This window comes from Trachemys scripta, chromosome 10 (assembly GCF_013100865.1).
Source record: "Trachemys scripta elegans isolate TJP31775 chromosome 10, CAS_Tse_1.0, whole genome shotgun sequence".
NCBI classification, from domain to species: Eukaryota; Metazoa; Chordata; order Testudines; family Emydidae; genus Trachemys; species Trachemys scripta.
The window spans coordinates 63,928,597-63,949,840 of record NC_048307.1 but is presented as its reverse complement, the minus strand read 5'-3'; the positions used below and the strand labels follow the sequence as shown (position 1 = coordinate 63,949,840).

At 43.4% G+C, this 21,244-nt stretch overlaps 1 protein-coding gene across 1 annotated transcript in view; it reads right to left on the bottom strand.

The window, feature by feature from the left end:
* Nucleotides 1–19,362, bottom strand: part of GLDN (gliomedin) — a 38,166-nt gene extending 18,804 nt beyond the window's left edge. Inside the window, 6 exon segments of the mRNA XM_034784632.1 lie at nucleotides 936–1,091; nucleotides 5,068–5,175; nucleotides 9,780–9,797; nucleotides 12,487–12,538; nucleotides 18,908–19,078; nucleotides 19,080–19,362. Of these exon segments, the coding sequence (XP_034640523.1) occupies nucleotides 936–1,091; nucleotides 5,068–5,175; nucleotides 9,780–9,797; nucleotides 12,487–12,538; nucleotides 18,908–19,078; nucleotides 19,080–19,229 (655 nt within the window). The 5' untranslated portion in view covers nucleotides 19,230–19,362.
* Between the last annotated feature and the right edge of the window lie 1,882 nt (nucleotides 19,363–21,244).

Below are 21,244 nucleotides of genomic sequence, written 5' to 3'. Positions count from 1 at the left end.
ATGATCTCCACTGCAGGAGCAACAAACTGAATGCTTGTCTATTCCCAAACAGAGACCTCCCCCCAAGGGAGCAAAGGGCTTTGCAGTGACAGAGCAGCACTGGGTGTCCTGTCCGCTCTTGACAGACACTGATTTTAATAGCACCCAGTTTTTTAAAGAAGCCTGGTGCTTGTCCCACTGTCACAAATAAACTGGGTTTCCAGGTCCTTTCAGTGTCTGGGGTACAGCAACAATGGAGAGAACACTGAGCTTTAATTTAAAGCAGGGCTGCCGTACATCACTGTTTTCTGAGCTCTCAGCATCAGAGGCTACAGTGCTATAATTTTAGGCAACATTTATTTGTGGCTGCCAATGGGCTTCTTGCATGCATTCCTGGTGGAAATCTGCCTGTCGTAGTCTAATAGGAAAAAAATGCTCTGTGAGAGAGTAGGAGGAAATTTATAATGTGAAAATGTACTGGAGAAGGATGAAATTCACACATCTCTCAGCCCAGAGCCTGAGTAAAAAGGCTTTTGTGGGGAACTACACTAGGCTGGGGAGCATAATCCCATGGGCAGCTCTACCAGCCTGCTTCAAAGCCCTCCTACATGCTGGGCTGCCCAGAGGTGGGAAGCAGCCCAGCCCTGCTGAGCAGTGTGTGTGCAGAGTCTCCCTGTGCACCTGCTCACCATTCCCCATGCAGCGGAATTGCTATAGTTCCTCTTTACTGGGAACCTTCTGAGGCCCCAGCAGGCCTGTGGGAATGTCACTGCAAGAGACCATGTTTAAGACAATGAAAGCGCAAATGCAGTTACTGTAAAAATACTGTGGTAGTACTGCATGGTAGTATGTGGCACTGGCCTGCAGAACACCACAGCACTACAGAAGCGTAGTCTATTTTATTGTGTTGTATATTTCTGTGCTGCAGGAGAGATCTTAAGGGTGCTTCCTCCTACCTTCTGATATCACGTCATTGTTTGCATCCCCTTTGTCCCCCTTTGCGCCTCTTGACCCTTTCCCTCCTGGCATCCCGTCTTTGCCAGGTAAGCCCAGTTCACCAGGGTCTCCTTTTTCTCCTTTCTCTCCTGGATCGCCTTTTGGTCCTGGTAAACCTAGGCATGAGAAACTTGTTAGCCATGACTGTGAATACATACATTTATAAGACTATGATTCCTAAGGTCAATGTACCTTTCCCTCTGTTGCTTATTTTTGAAACTCACATCATGTATTATTTATGCCGTACCAGCCCAGTTGTTTTCTTCACTCTGAATTTCCTGTTGTGTGGCTTTGAGACATTTCTTTATGATTTAACATAGCTTTGTAGCCAAATAATATACACTATCCATAAAACATGCTAGGATACGTGTTGTACAATGCATAAAGCCCAAAGGCTACATTTTTCAGAAGTGTTCACTAATATTGCATGCCTGGCTTGGGATTCCACGGTTCTGATTTTCTGAGATGCTAAACATCCACAGCACCCCTGACCTGAGCGTGTCTGAGTGAGGAGGGAGTGTTCGGTTAATAAAAAAGTATTATTTTATCTTGAAATCCACTAGCATACGTTTATCGTCACTGGGGGGGTGGGGTGGGGGAGGGAAACCTCTTTGACAAGAACCCACTCAGAACTAGAATATAATCCAGGATTACTGACCTCTAGCTGTCTACTCTAGCCCCTAGTCCACAGTTCCTTCTTTCATCATTATTTTTAGTACACACCATTTCTTATATGGATATATGTATACACACACACACACACACACACCCCTTTGTTTTCATTCTTTCATTTCTCTTTCCTAGTCAGCCAATGAAGCCTTCCTGATCCCTAACTTTTTTCTAGCATTTAGGAAAACAACTTCTCCGAATGCTTCTTTTATCTCACAGAGGTTGACCATGATTTGTAGGGCATTAAACAGTCATCTTCACAGCTCTGTTTGCCTTTCTTTTAACACAACACTGCATTCATTATTGGGAGAATAATAACTTGTGCCAACAAAAACAAAACCTCTCCCTTTCTAGTAAAATTACCTTTATTGTGTTCTTCACATTTTATTTATCTGACATCATGACAGAGCACAGCCTTCATTTCCTAGTAATGTCCTCATGCTGCCTCCTCATCCTGCCTCCACACTAGCTACAAGCATGATCAGTCCACATACTTTATGCAGCTGATTACCATTGAGTAAAATATTCAACAACACATTGTATTGTTGAGTCTTATGACTCCCAGCAATCTCATCAGCACATTTTGCAGTAAGGGGGGGAAAATGAACAAGATGAACAATTCATGTGCCAAAATTTTGTCCTGTCTGCTTCGCTTCCTCTTCCCCAAAGCATGAAGACATTAGCACCCGCAGAAAAGCGAACAACTGTACTAGCACTGGAGCTGTAAATGTATAAATCACCCTCAGCTGGAAATGGATCATGTGGGTTGGTGATGGCTACTGATTGTAGAGAACCTCGGGTTTTTTACATGTAACTCAACTGTTTAAAATAATTCAGTGAAATGGGAAACATACTTAGAGTTCCTGCCTCCCCTGAAGTCGATAGTAAAACTATCGCTGGATACAATGAGGCCTAGATTTCACCCCTGGTTTCTAACTTGCAAAATGTGTTGAAAAGTGCTAAAATCTCAGCCCTGGAGACTGAAGTCTTCTGCTTATCCACGGAACTGATACCACACAGGCAGTGTCAGTACAAGCTTCCCCATACCAATATGACAATAGCTTCTAAGGGGTGGAGAACAAAGGCAATTCAGCCTCCATGGCTATTTAATCAATGGCCACTTCACGGAGACTGCCAACAAAGAAGGCAGTCATGCCAGCTCCCTTGGACTGTTTGAGTGAGACACGTGGTCGCTGAGGAATGCACCCCTTGGTTGCTGTCACAATTTTTAACTCACATCTCAAGTGTTGCCAGTCACATGCCGATGCTGCTAACTGAGATTAAAAAACAAAAACTGGCCTTCTGACAGTAGACTCTGCTGCAGTGAGTGGGCAGGAGACAGGCTGATAACAGCCACTCTTTAACACTCCCTCAGGTGGGCACAGCATGATTTTCAGCCACCTTTGTACCCCACCATCTAAACTTCTGCCAAGTGCCATAATGGAGAATCAAGACCAATGTGTCCAGCGGTCACAGAAGGTGACTGGGACTCTTGGGCTCTATTCCCAGCTCTGCCACAGACATGGGTGTGACCTTGAGCACATCAGTCAGGGTTAGTCTCACAAAAGGACTTGGTGCCTACCTGCCGCTTTCGGAGCGTAAACCCCAGTATCAGGGCCCACTGGAATTCACAAAATCCCCGCACAACTGCCGCCAAACCCTGCAAGCACCAAAACTCGCCTGGCGCTTAAATTTTTGCAGTAAAAGTTCTCTAGGCCCCTATGTTTGTGCCTCTGCATGTGTGCAATGCTGCCTCACTCTAGGTGTCTGGATGCCTCAGCCCCAGCATGATGCACGGATCGGGGGAATACAGGCAGTCTACCACCTAACTTGCCTGCTAGGCCCAATCCGGTAAGCATGCTTGCCTACTGGATCAGGCCCCCTCTGGCAACCTCACACAAAACAGCTGAGGAGAGAAGGACTCCAACCTCTCTAATAACTTTTAGTCTGCTGGTTCAGGCACTGACCTGGGATATGGGAGACCCCTGGTTCAAGTCCCCCTTCCACCTGAGGGGGAGAAAGGGTTTGAAGAGATCCTAACCATGGGGCTATGGGATATTCTGATGTGTGACTCTTTCAGTGTCTCCGGTTGGAGCTTTTCCACTGTGGCTAAATAACTGAAAGTCCTTGGAGCATGGGGACTGGATCCTTGATCCCCCACCTCCCAAGTGAGTGCTCCAATCACCAGGTTACAGAGCTTTCTTCTCTCTCTCCCTCTCTTGTACATGCAGTCTCATATATTCCCGACCCACAGTACTAAAAGCTATGAGGGAGGTCCTCCTACTCCTTGCACAAATGGCATTGGCAATGAACTCCCTGAGATACAATCCTCTACTCAGCATCTCCGATTACCTAGCTTAGACATGGAGCAGCCTAGCATGCTGGTTTTTGTGAATCCCATTTTCAGGAGCCTAGGCTCCTTATACAATGATTGGGGAGAGATAGGTGCCTGAGAATGGGATTCACAAAAGCCAGCATGCTAGGCTGTGAATCTCAATGATTTCCTAAGCACATAGAAGTCAGGTGTGGTGACACTGAGTGTTGTCATGCCTATGTTCCTTTGTGAATCTAGCTCCTATCCTGTGTGTTCATGTACACATCTGTTTTGTGAGGCATTTTGGGATTCTACAGTAGTGCATAGTATTATTATTATTATTACGGCCAGCCCCAAGTTTTCAAAGTGTTTGTATTCATGCCCAGAGGCCCCAACCAAGCTCTGGACCCCACTGTGTTAGGCACTGTAACCCCCACCTTGTAAGAGACAGTCACTGACCCAAAGAACTTACAATATAAATACGTAAGATAGAAAGAATGGAAGTAAAGCAGCATTCTTGCCACCACTCCATTCCACTCACACATTGAGTGCACACCTGCCTGCAGTCACCATGATATATAATAAAGACAGGATCTCCCCAAATTGCTGAAACCTTTTCAAAGGCTAGCTGGGGTCTCAGGGCTATAGACTGGTGGGGGAATGAGAAACTCTTACAATGACAGAACACAACTCCCATTAATAATAGTTATTTGCATGTAGAAAATGCTAAGATTTAATTAAACTGCATTAGATCTCTCTCTAATTAGGAGTGTACTATCATCTCTAGAGCATATCTACTATGGCCAAATTCTCCTCCCAGTATAGTGTAAATCAGGAATAAATCCATAGAAGTCAATGGAGTGGCACTGGTCTAAAGCTGGTGAAGTCAACTGGAGTTATGCCTGTAGAAGAGAGCAGAACTGGGTACTATATGTCTTATTGGTAGTCTAGAACATGTGTAAACCTTTCCTGGTTTCCTGAAAAGATGGGGCTGGCAATAAGAATACATTTACTGAAACTTATTTCCTCTGCTCAGAGTCTATAAGAAACTCTACTTGTGTATAATATTAATGAACACTTGGGTGAAATAGGATATATCTAGAAAGTACCTATTTTTCCTCTTCTTCCATTTATTCCTGGTTCCCCCTTTGGCCCTGGGATGCCAGGGATGCCATCTGATCCATTGTAGCCAGGTAATCCATCGAGTCCAGGAGGCCCTGAACAAACCAACAGGAGAGTGTAATTTACATTAACCAAATACTATTTACACTTCATTCTCAAATCCACTACATTTACTGTATATCCGCAGTTCTCAGAACCTGCCATTATTTGGGTTCAGAGTGTAGCACGTCCTACATTCCAGTGCAACGGCCTTCAATTTCTGATAACCAAGCATGAGTCCTAGCTTAAAGGTAAAGGGTAATATTTTCCCCATGATCTTTGAGCAAAACTGTGATTGACATCAATTGGTGCTGCACCTTTTGCCTCCAGACCAGTACAGAGAAACAGTTTGGGTCTTGTTCATGGGCTTTTAAAATGAGGGTCCTGAAGAGGCCCAATGGGATCATGACCACACTCCCTTTCTCTATGGCTAGATGGGAGAAGGAAACCAAAGTTACGGAAGGGGGTCCCCAAACCTTTTTTCTGTTGTTTTTTCTGGGGTCATTTAATGGAAAAGGTTGAGAACCACTAAGAGTTCTATTGTCTGCTCTCCCCTGACTGTGTGATCTTAGACAAGTCACGTGTGTTGTAACCTTAACCTCTCTGGGTGCTGTTCAGCCTATCTGTCAAATAAGAATAACACTTGCCTACCTACTGTAAGGATTAAGTAATGCCAGACTGTGGTTGGCCTGATGTAATGGAGGAGGGCACTAGGAATGGTCTGTCCCCCCTCCACCACCCTTTGGACCCCTCACACAGGAGGGAAGAAAGCCAGACACTTAGCAGAAAATGGTTCTAGGAAAAACTGCAGTTACAAAAGCAGGGAAAGAAGGCAAGTAATCACTCTTGTAGCCTGGCAGCCACTTGAGGGGAAAGAGAAATCAGAAATAAAATGAGGAGAGATAAGGACAAGGAAAATATAAACACAAAAATCACCAGCCAAAATTTTAAAAAAGAAAAATTTCAAATGTGGCCAATTAAAACAGAGGAGTTCAGTTCTACATACTTATCTCCTTAAGCAAACACTGCTTAAGCCCTGTCTATTTCATGTGTTTAATGTTTAAAAAGTGCTTAGTTATAGCATTTTAGGGCTAAATCTGAACCATCCCCTTGTATGGATGCACAAGACCCAAAATACTATAAAATTAGTACAGTTCTGCTGAGTGGCGGATGAAGCACAAACACAACTGCGCAACCCTTATGTGGAATAGGACAGTGCACCTTGTCAACTCTCTGGGTGGACACATAGGGCAGGGGATTTGAGGACAGAGGAGTGGCCAGTGGGTCAAATCCCACCAGCCAAAAACCCTGCATGGGGCATATGCAGCAACGGGGGCTATGATCACTACTACAGTCCAAGGGATATAGATGCATCTGTTCAAGTATCCCCTGCCATATACTGCGTTGGGGTTAAAGGATTCCATACAGCAAACCCTGTGTTGTTCCCATGCCCGAGTCCCATCTAATCTAATTTGGCGTGAAGATCAGCATTTGACTTTTAACTAGGAAAGCAAGACCCCAGCAGTTTGTGAAACTTTACTACTTTTCATTAAATTTAGGATTTTATGGAACTTCTCCAAGTTTCACAAAATATTTTCCTTGTCAACATAAACCATTGTTTAAAAAGGAAATTGAATTAAACGTCATGTATTTCCAAATAAATGGAAGCCTGCCCTACGCAATTAATAACCACTCTACGCTGAAAATCATCCCTGCCTCTAGGGCCAGCAGAGGAATAAAATGGAAAACATTCAGCAGTGCACGGCTTGGACTTGGATGGAGCCAAACAGAATGTGAATGTCAAAGATTTCAAATTTGTTCTAAAAGCTACGTTTTTAGAGTAGTTTTCCAGGCCTCAATCCGGCAAAGGCTCATGCACACGTTTAATTGACATGAGATCCTCACGTATGTAAGTGTATGCAGCGTGGGCCTAAACTTTGGAACTGGTGAGGCTGTAATGGCTGCTGTTTCTTTATAAACTGATTGTCCTACAAACGAAGGCTCCTCAGCACCATTCACTGTGTAAAGGGATAGCTCAGTGCTGGGAGCCAAAGGAGATGTATGATCAAAATACATACAGCCATTTGATCCGACGACATGACACATACACTACAGCATATTATATGTTTGTTCTTTTATTACAGTGTTTCCCAAACTTGGGATGCCGCTTGTGTAGGGAAAGCCCCTGGCGGGCCGGGCTGGTTTGTTTACCTGCCACATCCACAGGTTCATCTGATCGCGGCTCCCACTGGCCGCAGTTCGCTGCTCCAGGCCAATGGGAGCTGCTGGAAGCAGCGCGGGCCGAGGGACGTACTGGCCGCCGCTTCCAGCAGCTCTCATTGGCCTGAAGCGTTGAACCATGGCCACTGGGAGCCACGATCGGCCGAACCTGTGGACGCGGTAGGTAAACAAACAGGCCCGGCCCGCCAGGGGCTTTCCCTACACAAGCGGCATCCCGAGTTTAATAAACACTGATTTATTAGATCAATTCAGTGAAAAAATGATCCCAAAGTAAATAAGGCATCAGGCAAATATTAAAAAGTATTAAATAAACAATGCATATGTATTAATTGTTGTGTGAAAACACAGTGCAGCTATTGTTTTCACTATGTGTTGCATAATCTTTAGTATTCAATTGATGCCTTATGAAGGGAAAGATCATTTTATGCAGAAAAAATGCTCATGATGGAAAACAGACATTATGGAATTAGTTTCCTGATTTGATGTGGGTCAGTTTGCTAATAAAGTTTGGAAGCTTCTGCAATGTGGATCCTATTCAGAAACATTCATATAAAGATAATGGGATAATAAATTTAAAAAGGGCCAGAGTCACCAGCATGCTCCAGCAGCTTTTGTGTTACTCTGGGGATGCTAACCTGCCATAAACTTATTTTAGTTAGCCAGTGAAATTGGGTTTACAGCAGCTTTGCATCACCAAAATGGAAGAAAGCAGATGGAACTTCCTGCGGAACCTGGCCTAATAGGACAAGAATGAGAGGCAGGAGTAGCACCATAAGTGTAGGTAGGCAGGCAGGGGAGACGATCTCAGATTTATAATCCTTCTTGCTACTCTGAGACAGCCATGATAGGGACATCGGTAACTCTGGATGGTTGTAGAAAAGCAAAGGAGGAAAGGTGGTCCTGTGGTTCAAGTATAGCATTGGGAATCGAGGTATCTGGGGCTCTCTTCATGGCTCTGCCATAGACTGTGTGTGACCTTAAGCCTGGTGTTCCCCAGTGTTCTTATCTATACAATGGAGACAACTGAGGTGACCAGATCATCAACATGAAAACAAATATATACCCGACACTCTTTCCCCAACGATAAGCCTATTCCCACACTGACCCTCTTCCCTCAGCTCCTGGGCTGGGACCTGCTTCTGCTGGGCTGGTGGTGCTGAAACAACCCACCAGGCTCCACTTATAGCAGTGAGGGAGTGGCACCCCACAATTCTACCATCAGCTTCCTTTCAGAAGTGCTACTGTGACTGTTTTCCCCAGCAGCTAGGAGAATGGCTCTGCGGAGCCTACGGCAGCACCCTCTGCTGGGGAGGAATGATGAATGTTGCTGTTGATCAAAAATTGGCTTGGCAGAATTCTGTTTGTTTATAATTTCAACAGACAATATTGATGTTTATTTTTAAGCATTTTTCCTATTTTATCTATTTAATTTTTCAGAGTTGCAGGAAATTATCGGAGGATCAGCCAATGCGGGGTTCAGACAATAATTATTTATAACAGTAGATGTTGAAATTCAAAAAGTTAAAGCTTTAAAACCACTAAAGCACAAATTATCAATATATGTCAATATATAAAAAGTGTAAATATCCTTAAGTCAAACTCTAATAAGTTCTGAAGCCGCATTTTTCTTACTTTCTCTATCTGTAAATTTGTATTATCACTGATGGAAATATTTTTTGTCGTTGCGTGTGTATTACGGTGAAATCAACGTTTACCAACATTTACCAATAAAAATGGAATCCTTCAAGTCTAACTATAAAATAGCATAGATGTTGCATTTTAAAACTCAAAATGTTGAGGACAGGCTGAATTTTACTGAAAATTGGGACTGTTCAGGGGGAAGGAGTACAACAACACTGGAAGGATAATGACACTATATACCTCACATGATCATTGAGAGGCTAAAGTTGTGAATGTTTGCAAACCATTTTGAGATCTTCTTATAGATGCTGTAGAACTGCTAAAATTATTCTCAGTCTCAGTCTCCTGAAATAGCTAACAGATGGGTAGCAGTGGATTGATAGGCAGGCCTGGGTACCATGAGCTCACCACACTCAGCCAAAACAAGAATGAATGGGAATGATTAGATGCGGAACAGAAATAGCATAAGAATAGGCAGAGAGGAGAGCGAAGTCTTTTTTTCTCTTTGGCATAAAAATTACACCCCTGGGCCACATAATACAGTCAGGCTACAAGCACTTCTAGATGTTCAGCATCCAAATATTTTCTTATTAGTCTTAGGAAACTTTGGTTCATAGAATCAGGGCCACTCTTCAGGAATCGTGTTTTTTGATTCATCCCTCTCTCACACTAACCTGGAGATCACTTTGTCAAGGGTATGTCTTTATACAAATATTTTTTAAACCACCAAGTGAATCAACATCATACCTACAGTATTATAAGTGAAAAGGTATCTTACCTGGGGAGCCTGGAGGGCCTAAACCAAAAACAAGAAAAAGAACACGGGAAACAAAGAGAAAAAATGGTGAGTGTAACTTGGCAGCTCAAGTAAAACCAACACTAAACTCAGCTGATTAGCATTAGATCAAAATGAGACAGAAAAGAACTTTCAAACTTCTGCATTGGCACTTACTTTTAATACAAAATAGTAAAACCTGTAAGTACTGAAGCATTAGTGCAGATCCAGCCAGACTTGCTGTATAACTGCTTGTGAGGATAATCTTTCAAAAACAATGCCAAGCCCAGTCATTTCTTAAATTTCCACTGATAACAATTTGACAAAGATTGGCCTCTGAATTCTCAATGCTATTGAATGAATTAATCAGGAGACAGGTGTTTATGTGCCTTTTCACTAATATGCACCTAAGTCATCCATTAATTATTATGTTTACATTACTTAGTGCCTCATAAGGAGTTCTCTAAAGCCTTGATTGTGGTAATGGAAGAACCAGGTCTCAGGTTAAACGTTGCAAATGTCATGAGAAATTTTTTTAGAGACTACCCATTCCAAAGTACACACCTTCCTGGGTAATCAGCAAGAATTAACAGGTTTGAAATAGGATGGTTAAATATTTTCTCTTCTCTAATCTGCAGTAGCTATGGCTAAATAACAAACAGACTCCTTTTACTTGTAATTGTTCTCTGTTCGGGACTGGATCTGGTTGCCTGTGAAAGTTCATTGTTTGGTAACACTAGAAATTGGATTCACTCTAGTAATTCAAAGGATATGTGTAATACAGGAAATTCCAGTGGAAGCTGTCAAAGTCTGTTCTGTATGTGACTTGAACTACATCCAAAACAAACCTCCACTAGGTGTATGCAAAATATTATCATTCATTTTTCAAGGAAGAGAATCTTAGAGCCCGTAAATTAGGGTAGCTTTTACGATGTATGCTAAGGCCCCTTTGCACTGCCAGAGAATATAAAGGGGCCTTACCGTACATGACTTCCATGCCCATAATTCTCATGAGGCAGGAATAAATAATTAATACAGGGCATAATAAGAAGTGGCAAATTATCTGTTCTATGTAACGTCTGGTAAAACATACTTTTGTCAAAAACTGGGGAAAGTTGGAAGATAAGAAGAGAGATTACTGCTGGGATTAAAGAACTGAATTCTCTGTACTAACATTTTTACCAGGGCTACAAAGAATTTTTTTAAATATAAAACTCTTCATAGAAATTAAAGAAATTTACAGATCTCTGACACTAAACCTGACAATTTTAAGGCATTCATTAAAAAGCTTTATAGGAAAAGTGAAGCACAGTTTAGAACAGCACTAAACCTGCACTGACTTTTTAGAAATACCTGTAGATGCCAGTTAATACACTATTCAGTCAATTTTCCAAGAAATGCCTGACCTTTTCACCATGGACAATTTTTTTTCTTAGTACTCTCAATTACTTTGTCATCTTGAACTCATTGAAGATGCTAGATGTCCTTTTATCACATAGAAAAATAGAAAAGTACTTGAAATGTAGCAAATGTAATGAAGACAGCTAATGTCTACCATGTAGTGAGCTATTGTTAAAGCTAACGTTGGAGTGGGGCTTAACTGAGATGAAGATTCAGGGAGTGCACAGAAAGGGAGTTAGCAGGCATGAGTAGTGTGAAGTCAGAATTCTGGAGCCCAGCACAAGCTGTACTTTAAGCTGTACTTGACAGTGGAGTTGCCTTTGTTCCAGTCAAATTTCACCTGCGCTTTCAGAGGGAGTTTTTGTGTTTTGTCTCCAATATATCAAGGCTGGATCCATACAGGAGAAAATTCCCACCAAATTCTAACTCATTTTGAATTCGGGTCAGTTAAACTAATATTAAACCCTGTTGGATCGGTAGTTCATACCAACTGCAAATGGCCTGAACTGTTTTACTGAACTGGTATCCAAACCTAAGTGGTTTACTTATTTTCTCATTTTCAAGTATGTATATCAGCTCCAGCAGCTCAGACTACTATATACTTTGGCTAGCAAAGCCAACACAGAGTCCTTGGAGTAGCTAAAGCTTTACATTTTCTGGTTTTCCCAGACCACATGCAAACTTTTCATGCCTTCAGCCTGCCCCAGCCATCAAGTATTTTGAAATTCCTTTGGATTTTCTGAGAAACCAACCTCAGAGTCTCATGATATGACCATCATCATCCTTCAGAGTCCACTACCTCCACTCCTACCTTAGCCATGGCATTTTCTACAGTGATACAAGGCCCGCCCTCCCGCTGGGTTGTCCATCCCATGCCGATCTAGAATCAAGAGGCTGAGCTCCAGTCTTTAATGACTGTATAGCACCTTGAAGATACCAAGAGCTATTAAGTACCATTATAAAGATCCCAATTCCGTAATGAGCTCTGCAAGGGTGGACTCCCATGTAGGAAAACTATCTGGGAAATAAACATCCCCAGGTAACAATGTTATTCTGGAGACTTTGTAAATTCTTGTATTTACAATAGCTCGGTATTATTACTACTACTATAGGATTGCCTCTTTACTTTTTTCAAAGGAACATAAACCAATGATAGTGTACATTTTTAATCAGATCAGTAGTATAATTCCTATAAAAATTATAGTCCTACAGCCTATAATTATCTCAAGCCAATTTTTCCTCCAAAAATTATTTCATCACCAAGCATACAGCATTCAGCATAATGCTATAGTAGTATTTGAAAACATACCTGTTAAGCATATCCCTTTTGTGCTGTTACATAAATCCACCATCACACGGACCTAATATTACAAAAGAATGTAAAATTCACAACAATGCACTGAGTTTCCGTTTCTACACAAAGGACAAACATAACCTCTCTCCGGTTCACTTTATTCTTCTAAGTGATTGCTGTGCAAAAAGCAGTTGGGAAAATTATCTACTTTACAACTACACCACCTTGTAGAATGTGAGCAAACTATTTAGACCTTAACTTTGGCCTTTTGAAGACCTGCATATGTATTTGTAAATTATTCTATCTTTAAGAACCTGTGCATTGTACCATTTTAGCAACATTTTAAAAAAAATACTGCATGGGCACATCTCTGGATGAAGTCAGAGTAGAAAGACTTACACCTTAGTTCACTTAGATTTTCATGGCTCTCTATCTGAGATAGGTTATCAAAGATTATCAAGGCTGGCAGCAGCCAAATATGATCAGTGTTTAACTCAGACATATGTCCATTTATGGGTCATTTTCTATCATGCAACATAACTCAACTTGCTTACCAGATATATAAGGTGATCCCTACTAATTTCTTCACTTGACATTGTACAGAGCAGCATGTGATTTTGGAATTCGATTATTGGAACCTCATCCATTTGTGGCACTACAATAATTGGGGCATTTTGTTCTGATACTTATAACTGAGAGAAAGCCACAATTCACCATCTCAACAAGACCATCTTTATAACAATGTCCTTACGTTGTAGTAGGTATGCCTACTGATAAGTTCTGGTACTGTTATTTTTGATTACATTTCTTTCTTTTTTATTTACTTCCTAAGAGTGAACATTGTACTAATACAGGGCTCAGCACTGTCAAATGAGTACTCTCAACTCTCAGCGATTTGAATGGCAGCTGGCAATGTTCAGTGCCTTGCAGAATCAAAGAGTCCTTATGTAAGTGCTAGCCAAGATTTCTGATCTAAAATATGCTTTATCTCATCATTCACTATACTTACAACATCTATCTTCAGATGTCACAAGTATCTTTCCAGGGTAATATAAAAACCACGGCATTCTCTTTTAAGTAGTATACATTGTCGCTGTTGTAGCTAAGTATCTTTTGATTTATAAAAATAAACAAAGGATCAAGTTTCCAGCCTTCAATTGCACTTGAGTAAAACTGTGCCTCCACTCAGCACACATGCATGCATTTGTTTTTGCATAACCTTGTGTGTGCCCTTTAAATAATCTGAGGACATGCCAGGTTTACCATTTGCACCTGCAAAACCCATTGTCAACCAACTGTCATTTAATCTGTGCTTCAATCTGGAAAGTTACTGAAGCTAGGGGGTAGAAAATGCATGCGTCATGAGATCCGTAATGGAATATGTACTACAGCTTTTGTTCTGTTGGTTATTGTTTCAAATCCAGCCCACAATGGTATTGACTAAAAGCTGTTGCTATTCGGCGACAGTTCTGAGACCTGTGTGATTGGTAGCTCCTACTAGACAGATGTCCAGGTCATTAAAAAAAAAACAAATAAATTTAGTGTTTTTTGGCACCCTTGTTAGTAAATTCAAACAAGGAGACCAAGAATTCAATGGGTATGGAGAGTAAACTTTCCTCATATCACCAATATGTCAGACTCAAAGCTCTGTAGCTGAGGAGCATGGAGAAGTTTATACCACCATCTTCCCTGCTGAACTTCTGCTGTGGATGGAGAATTTCTGTCTCCATGGCTGTCAATTCAGCCCTTTTCATCAGCTTTAGGCTCACTTTAAACTTGGTTTAAAAAGAAAAAGGAGAGAACACCTAACACAGAAAGTGAGAGAGATACCAGGCTTCAAAGAGTTCTTCAACAAAATCAAGACCTGATATTTCTAATGTAAAAAGACAAGTCAGTTTAAAAAAAAAAAAAAAAAGTATGAGGCTGTCTTTATAAATCATTTAAAATAAAAATTCAGGATACAAAAACAATCTGGGACACAAAGGTGGTTTGGTGGGGTTTTTTTTTGTTTGTTTTGTTTTTGGTTTTGGTTTTGTTTTTTGCTTTGCTTTGCTATTCACCTATCAGAACCACTGCCTCTGATTTTTTGTCTCTGGATCAGGTCTAGGGGTTCTGGAGCCTTAGACAAACTGGCAAAACACCACCTCTACTAGTTCACTGTCATCCACGCAGAACACTAACTGAATGTTTTACTGCCCCATAGATGTTGCTGCTCAAGGTGATGGTCTATCTCAGAGGTTCTCAAACTGTGGTCCGCGGACCACCAGTGGACCGCAAGCTCCATTCAGGTGGTCCGCGAATAGTTCCCTCTAAGGGGCACACCTAGGCGGCCGCACACCAGAGAATGAAGGGCCACCCACCTAATTAGTGGAGACGCGCAGGCGTGGTTCCTCTAATTAGGTGCCTGGACCCTGGAGAAGACACACATGTAAGGTGAGGTGATGGCCTTGGGGGGAATAGAGGGTAGGTGGGAGGGGGAAGTGGAGTGAGAAGAGGGGGTGGGAGGAATTTGGGATGTGCAGGGTTGCAGTGGCCAGAGAAAGAGGCGACTTTCCACGAGGGCCGGCTCCAAGTTTTTTGCCACCCCAAGAAAAAAAAATGTTCCGCTCCCCCCCAGCCCCGCCCCTTCCCCAAATCCCCGGTCCCACCTCCTCCCCCGGGCGCGCCGCATTTCCCTTCCCTCCCAGGCTTGCCTGGGAGGGAGGGGGGAGAAGCGGAGCGGCGGCGTGCTCGGGGGAGGAGGCAGAGGTGAGCTGGGGGGAGCGGTTCCTCTGCCTCCCGCAGGGTTACTTCCTGCGGCCCTCCGCATGCCACAGCTCACCTCCGCTCCACCTGCTCCCCTGACGGCGCCACCGCCACTCCGCTTGTCCCCCCTCCCTCCCAGGCTTGTCGCAAAACAGCTGATTCGCGCGGCAAGCCTAGGAGGGAGGGGGAAAAGCGGAGCGGCGGCAGCGCACTCAGGGGAGCAGGTGGAACGGAGGTGAGCTGCGGCGGGGAGGGTGGTTCCTCCCCACAACCCCCACCGCTGCAGCTCACCTCAGCTCAGCCCTGGCTCCCTGCTTTTGGCGCCCCAAGCAAAAAAAAAAAAGGAGCCGGAGTGCTGCCCCTTGGAAAGTGCCGCCCCAAGCACATGCTTAGAGCATTGGTGCCTAGAGCCGGCCCTGCTTTCCACAGCTCCAGGGCTTAAGCTGCCGGGGAGAGATGGCCCTCCTTCCCAGCCTCAGCTCTGTGGCTACTGTGGTGGGGGACAGAGGGGAAGACCCTCCCCAGCCCCAGCTCCGGGGCTGCCACGGCGGGGGAGAGAGGGAGTGACCCCGCCTCCTTCCCACCCCCAGCCCTGGGGCTGCCATGGCTGGGAGAGAGAGCACATCCATCACATTAGAAAAGTAAGACTGCTGATATTAAAATATGAGTTGTGTGCTTTTATTTGTAGAACAAAAAAAGTTAATTATTAAGGTTTTTATATGTATAGCGCTTTTATCCAAAGTGCTTTACAATAGTTAGCTAACGGTACAAACAACATTTGGAAAGAGCATTAAGTGGTCCGCCAAGACCCTCATCAATTTTCAAGTGGTCTGCAAAAAAAAAGTTTGAGAACCACTGGTCTACCTATTTGATATTGCCACTCTTACTCACACAATCAAGGCAAAGAGCACAACTGTCTGAAGTGCCAATAAACACCAAGTGTACAACATCATATGACACTTTCTACTGAGACAAAATTTCCATTAGAGGTTCTGATTCAGCAAAATACTAAGGGCTTGATCCAAAGTCTATGTAAATTAATGGAAATCCTTCTAATGACTTCAATGGGCTTTGGATCAGGCCCTAAAGTACATGCTTAACTTTAAGTATATGACTCAAACATCTTTTAAAGGATTTTTCTTGATTGTTTTTACCTTAGAAATATCAGATCTTGACTTCCTTGTCTTTGCTGGAGAACTCTTCATAAGGACTGTCTGCCTTGAGTAAATGGGACTATGCATGCTTAAGTACTTTGAGATGGGAGGCAGTGAAAATTTTGCAAGAATGGGCCCCAGAGAAACAAATCAAAAGATCCTTCTGAGTATATGTGTTCTAATGATTCATGTATTATGTGATGCTTAGTGGTAGTGTATTTATCTACAGCTAACTAACAGGTATGCAGATTTTGAGTTCTTCATTTGTTTATTTTTTAAATAAGAAAGGGGCTTTCTGATGACCAATCCTGCAAGGTACTGAGTACTTCTGCAAGGATCAGAACACCTTAAAATTCCACTAACATCAGTGGGTGCTCAACACCTACTAAGATCAGGCCCTCTTCTTCTGCAGACCTGTGTTGACAATTAGCATGTATTAATTTTTTCTGAGGATCTTTCAGATTCCAAGCTGCATTTCAGACCAGACAGAACAAAAATGTTCTTAACTGGCAAACATGCAAAGTAGATTCATTCAATTATAGTATTTCTCTTTCATTTGTACATCACTAAATAACAATATAAGATGATATTTCCAAAATGGTTTTAAGCCTACAGAAAGTAAAATGTTCTAGTAAAAACCATATGATCTTATGAAAAGGACTTCTTCTTCAATAAAAAGAGTTTAAAACAATGTATGCAAACCTGATCTTCCTAACATTTGTTCTGAAATATGAGAAAATAAAACATAAGCTGCTTAACTGCACAGTCTTTGTGTTTTGGACTTTTAATCGAGAACTTGCCACACAACATTCTGATGCAAAAGAAAAATCAAAAGTATTTCTGTTAAAAATGTCAAGCCAATAAACTTCTATATTATCATAATTACACACGAGTCACTTTATGCAAGTAATCTCATTAAATTCAGTTGTTATAGTAATAACATTTACATAAATACAAACACCAATAGTTTATTAAGCATAACAGTGACCTCGTTTAGTGTGGCAATACTGAAAAACCTTACTTCCATAAGTAATCCTTAAAGTCATTGAGAGTATTTACATCACTAAGGGTGTGTGTGTGACAGATTTGCCTTTTCTTATTATTTTTGAGCCAGGGCCTGCAGTCCTTATTCAGGCAAAACTCACAAGGAGTTTCCCACACGTTGATGGGATCTTTTACTGAGTAGATACAGTAGAATCAGGCCCTAGAAACACTCATGCACATGAGTGGAACCCCATATGCAAGAAAAATTCTCATTAAAGTGTGAGAAATTCAATGCCATTTTGTCTGAGAAAAGACTTCAGAATCTGGCCCAACAATAACAAAGGGCTAAATCTTGCTTTCTTTACTATGCCACTTATCCCACTGATTTTAAAGCTTGCTCAGTGAATAAGGTTTTGAAGGAATGGGCTGCTAATGGGATGACTAATATGCCTAATAGTAAAAAAGTGGAAATGTGTGTGACTGTAGTTAATTGTTCTGAATTATACAATGAGATTCAAACTAGTGGTGTAATACAGGGGAGTATTTAGAATTTTACATTCCTGAAAATTGTCATTTTATTTGAATTTATTTATAAAGGTCTCTTTTTTACACATATTATAACTAGTTTGAAAGCTTCCTGTAGTATTTTAACTAAATCCAATACTGCACTTTTTAAATAAATAATTAAAATAGCCACCTCTTTCAGGAAAAAATGGGAATCCTATAAGATCCTGTTAAGAGCTATTGCTCTTATTTTGTCTGCACAATAATCATCTTAAAAAACTTTAGTTACAACCTGTAAAATAGTATAGTTTGTTTTAATGGATTTCTCTGTCTTAATATTTGCAGGCTATAACCAGTGTTAGTTTTTCATGGAAACTAGACTGAACAAAACCCTGGGAAATATCCTGCAGGGGCAGGGGCTGACCAAACAGCCTTTTCTCATCTCTGACTTCTGTGATATGGGAAACAGATGAGATTTGCTTTGCAATTCTGTAAATGTCACCTGCTTTTTCAGATTTGGGAACAAAGATGGAGAAAGATCTTAAAGGACTGTCCAAGGAATCTGCAAAAGTGAGTGGAATATTAGAGGCATCATTAAGGGAACATGGAACCAACTACTACAAAGGCCTTAGGTGCTCGAGGTAGGGTGGCTTAGGCTACCTGTGTGATCTGGCCCTAGTGCAGGGGTCACTGTTTCTCCCCACTCAGACATACACAAACACACACACTTTTCCTGAGACTGAGAAAGTCTCACCACTCTTCATTTATGTTAACATAAATGTGAACATTTATTTCTTAAAACACCCTCCAATAAGCTGGTGAATTTCACTAGTAAAGTTCTCAGGGCAGTACCTGCCCAGGAAAGAACCTGACCCAGGTGCTGGTGACTCAGCCCTTCCATTGGGGGAGGGAAACAGACATGTCCTTGGGACTCCACCTTGCGCCACAGCCCCTATCTCTTGGGGGACCCTCTTATGGACCCTTCCCCTAATCCCAGCTCCTTGGAGATGCTCTCAGGGCCCAGCCCCTTCCCCTAGGGCGCACCCTACCGGCACCATGGAGTAGGTCATCATCATGAGCAACTCGTCGTTCTCGGCCCGAACGTGGCCCCTGGCGCCCGCTCCGCGGTGGCTCCTCTTGTGCCGGGCGGCTCCTGGGGCCGCTGCCCCCGGGGCGGTGGGGCCCAAGAGGGACCGCAGGATGCTGTCAGTGTCTCCCCCCCTGGGGCCGCGCAGCCTCCAGCTCCCGCAGCGCCGCGCTCAGCTCCCTCCACTGGCCCAGCAGGAAGAGCGTCCCCGCGGCGCTCAGCGCCGAGAGCAGCCCCACTGCGGCCAGCAAGCAGCGCAGCGCCCGGCCGCCGTCCCCCGGCATCCCCGGCCCGGAGGCGCGCTCGGGCACGATCCTGCGAGGTCGAGCAGCTGCAGCTCCCCGGCGCTAGCGGGCAGGCGGGGGCGGAGCGGCGCTGCGGCCAGGGCACTCGCTGGCTTCGGCTCCGGGACGGGCTTTATGGCCCCGGGCACCGTGGGCTGCTTCCACCACCAGCCACAGAGCCGCCCGGGGTGACGAGGCGGAATGAATGGGAGAGGCGGGCGCCGCGGGGACGGGGAGCAAGGGGCAGGGACATGGGGGCAGGGACACGGGGGACCTGGCCCGGGGCAGTGCGAGGGACATGGGGGTAGGGACACGGGGGACTTGGCCCGGGGCAGGGCGAGGGACACTGTGGCAGGGCCATGGGGGACCTGGCCCGGGGCAGGGCAAGGGACATGGGGGTAGGGACACGGGGGACCTGGCACCGGGGCAGGGCGAGGGACCTGGGGGCAGGGACACCGGGGACCTGGCCCGGGGCAGGGGCACAGGAGCAAGGACACAGGGTAGGGGGGACAAGGACACGGGGGAATCTGGTATATAGACGGGGTAGGGGACAAGGAGGAGGGACAGGTTTCTGGCACACGGGATCAGGACGCAGGATCCGAAAGAGCGGTTCCAGGCACACTAGGGTCCAAGGCCCAGAGGATAGGGCAAGTACAGACACACAGGCGTGGAGGGTCAGCGAGGGAGAAGTGAGTATAAGGGTCAGAAGAGGACAGTGGCAGGGATACAGCTGAGTTGACAAGGGTCAGTGAATCAGGCATAAGGGTTAGAGGTATGGGGTACAGAGAAACGTGGATGCAGCTGGGAGATGAAGGAGAACAGGTACCAGAGTATGGGACAGAGCCTCAGGGCAATAGTATGAGAATAGTATTGCAACTTTTTTTGATGGAAGGGGCCCCTGAAATTGCTTTGCCCTAGGCCCCCTGAATCCTCTGGGCAGCCCTGTGTGGAAGATGGGCACAGTGCCAAGGGATAGGGAAAGAGGGGCAGAGGATCTAGGTTAGGACACTCATTACAACCTCTGGCTGAAATATTCATAGTGGGCATGTAAAATTATAACCCAAAATCCCTATTTACATTGATTTGTTTAGGTACCTAAAGTTAAGCATCCACTTTAAAATTGTTTGCCTTGACCTTTGCCCCTGAAAATTGAAATTAGGTCAGGATATTGTTATGGGAACTTGCAGGACAGCCAAGGGGAAGACAACCTTTACTCCTTGTTGCCTCCAACCATGATAGACATTTAGGTGCTTAAGTAGACATCACTACTTCCACTGTCTGAGGTACTATTGTGCTTCTGGCCATATTATAAGGATAGCTGTATTACATCCCATTTTGCTGCTTGTTAAAATGATTCCTGTATATCTACAATATAATTTTGTAATTTAGAAAGCAACTTGATGTTTTCAAAAGGTACCATTTAATTCACTAATAATCATTTAAATAGTGTTATGGCTGTAGAACTGGGCACACCTCCAAAAGTCTTATGTGAATTAACATTTTATGATCATCAATGAATTATTTTACCCCAGTGTGCTGTGTGGGAGATATGAACCGAATTCTGTTCCCAGTTACCAATGTAAATCCCAGAGTACCTCCATAGAAATCAATGGAGTTACTCAGGATTTATCAATGGTGTAAATCAGAACAGAATTTGGCCCATAAATGTTACAATTTTCTTACAAATCTCCAGAGACCCTAACCCTTGAAAGAAGGGTTAAAACATCTAATTACTAAAGAAAAAATGTGTATATGTATAAACACACAAGAGCACACACAGAAATTCAAGGTCAGTGCCAAAATCACTGCTTTTTCCCCTGTAACAACTATGCAGGTTAACCCTTCTTAAGAGTTTGCTAGCTTTTGGAGGTTTGTAAGACAATTTATGGGCCAAATTCACTTTCATTTACACTCCATTGCTTTCAGTGGCATTACTCCAAATTTACATCAATGTACCTGCAAGCCGAATTTGGCTATATCGCACAGAGAGAGCACAAAGAGATTAAAATAATTAA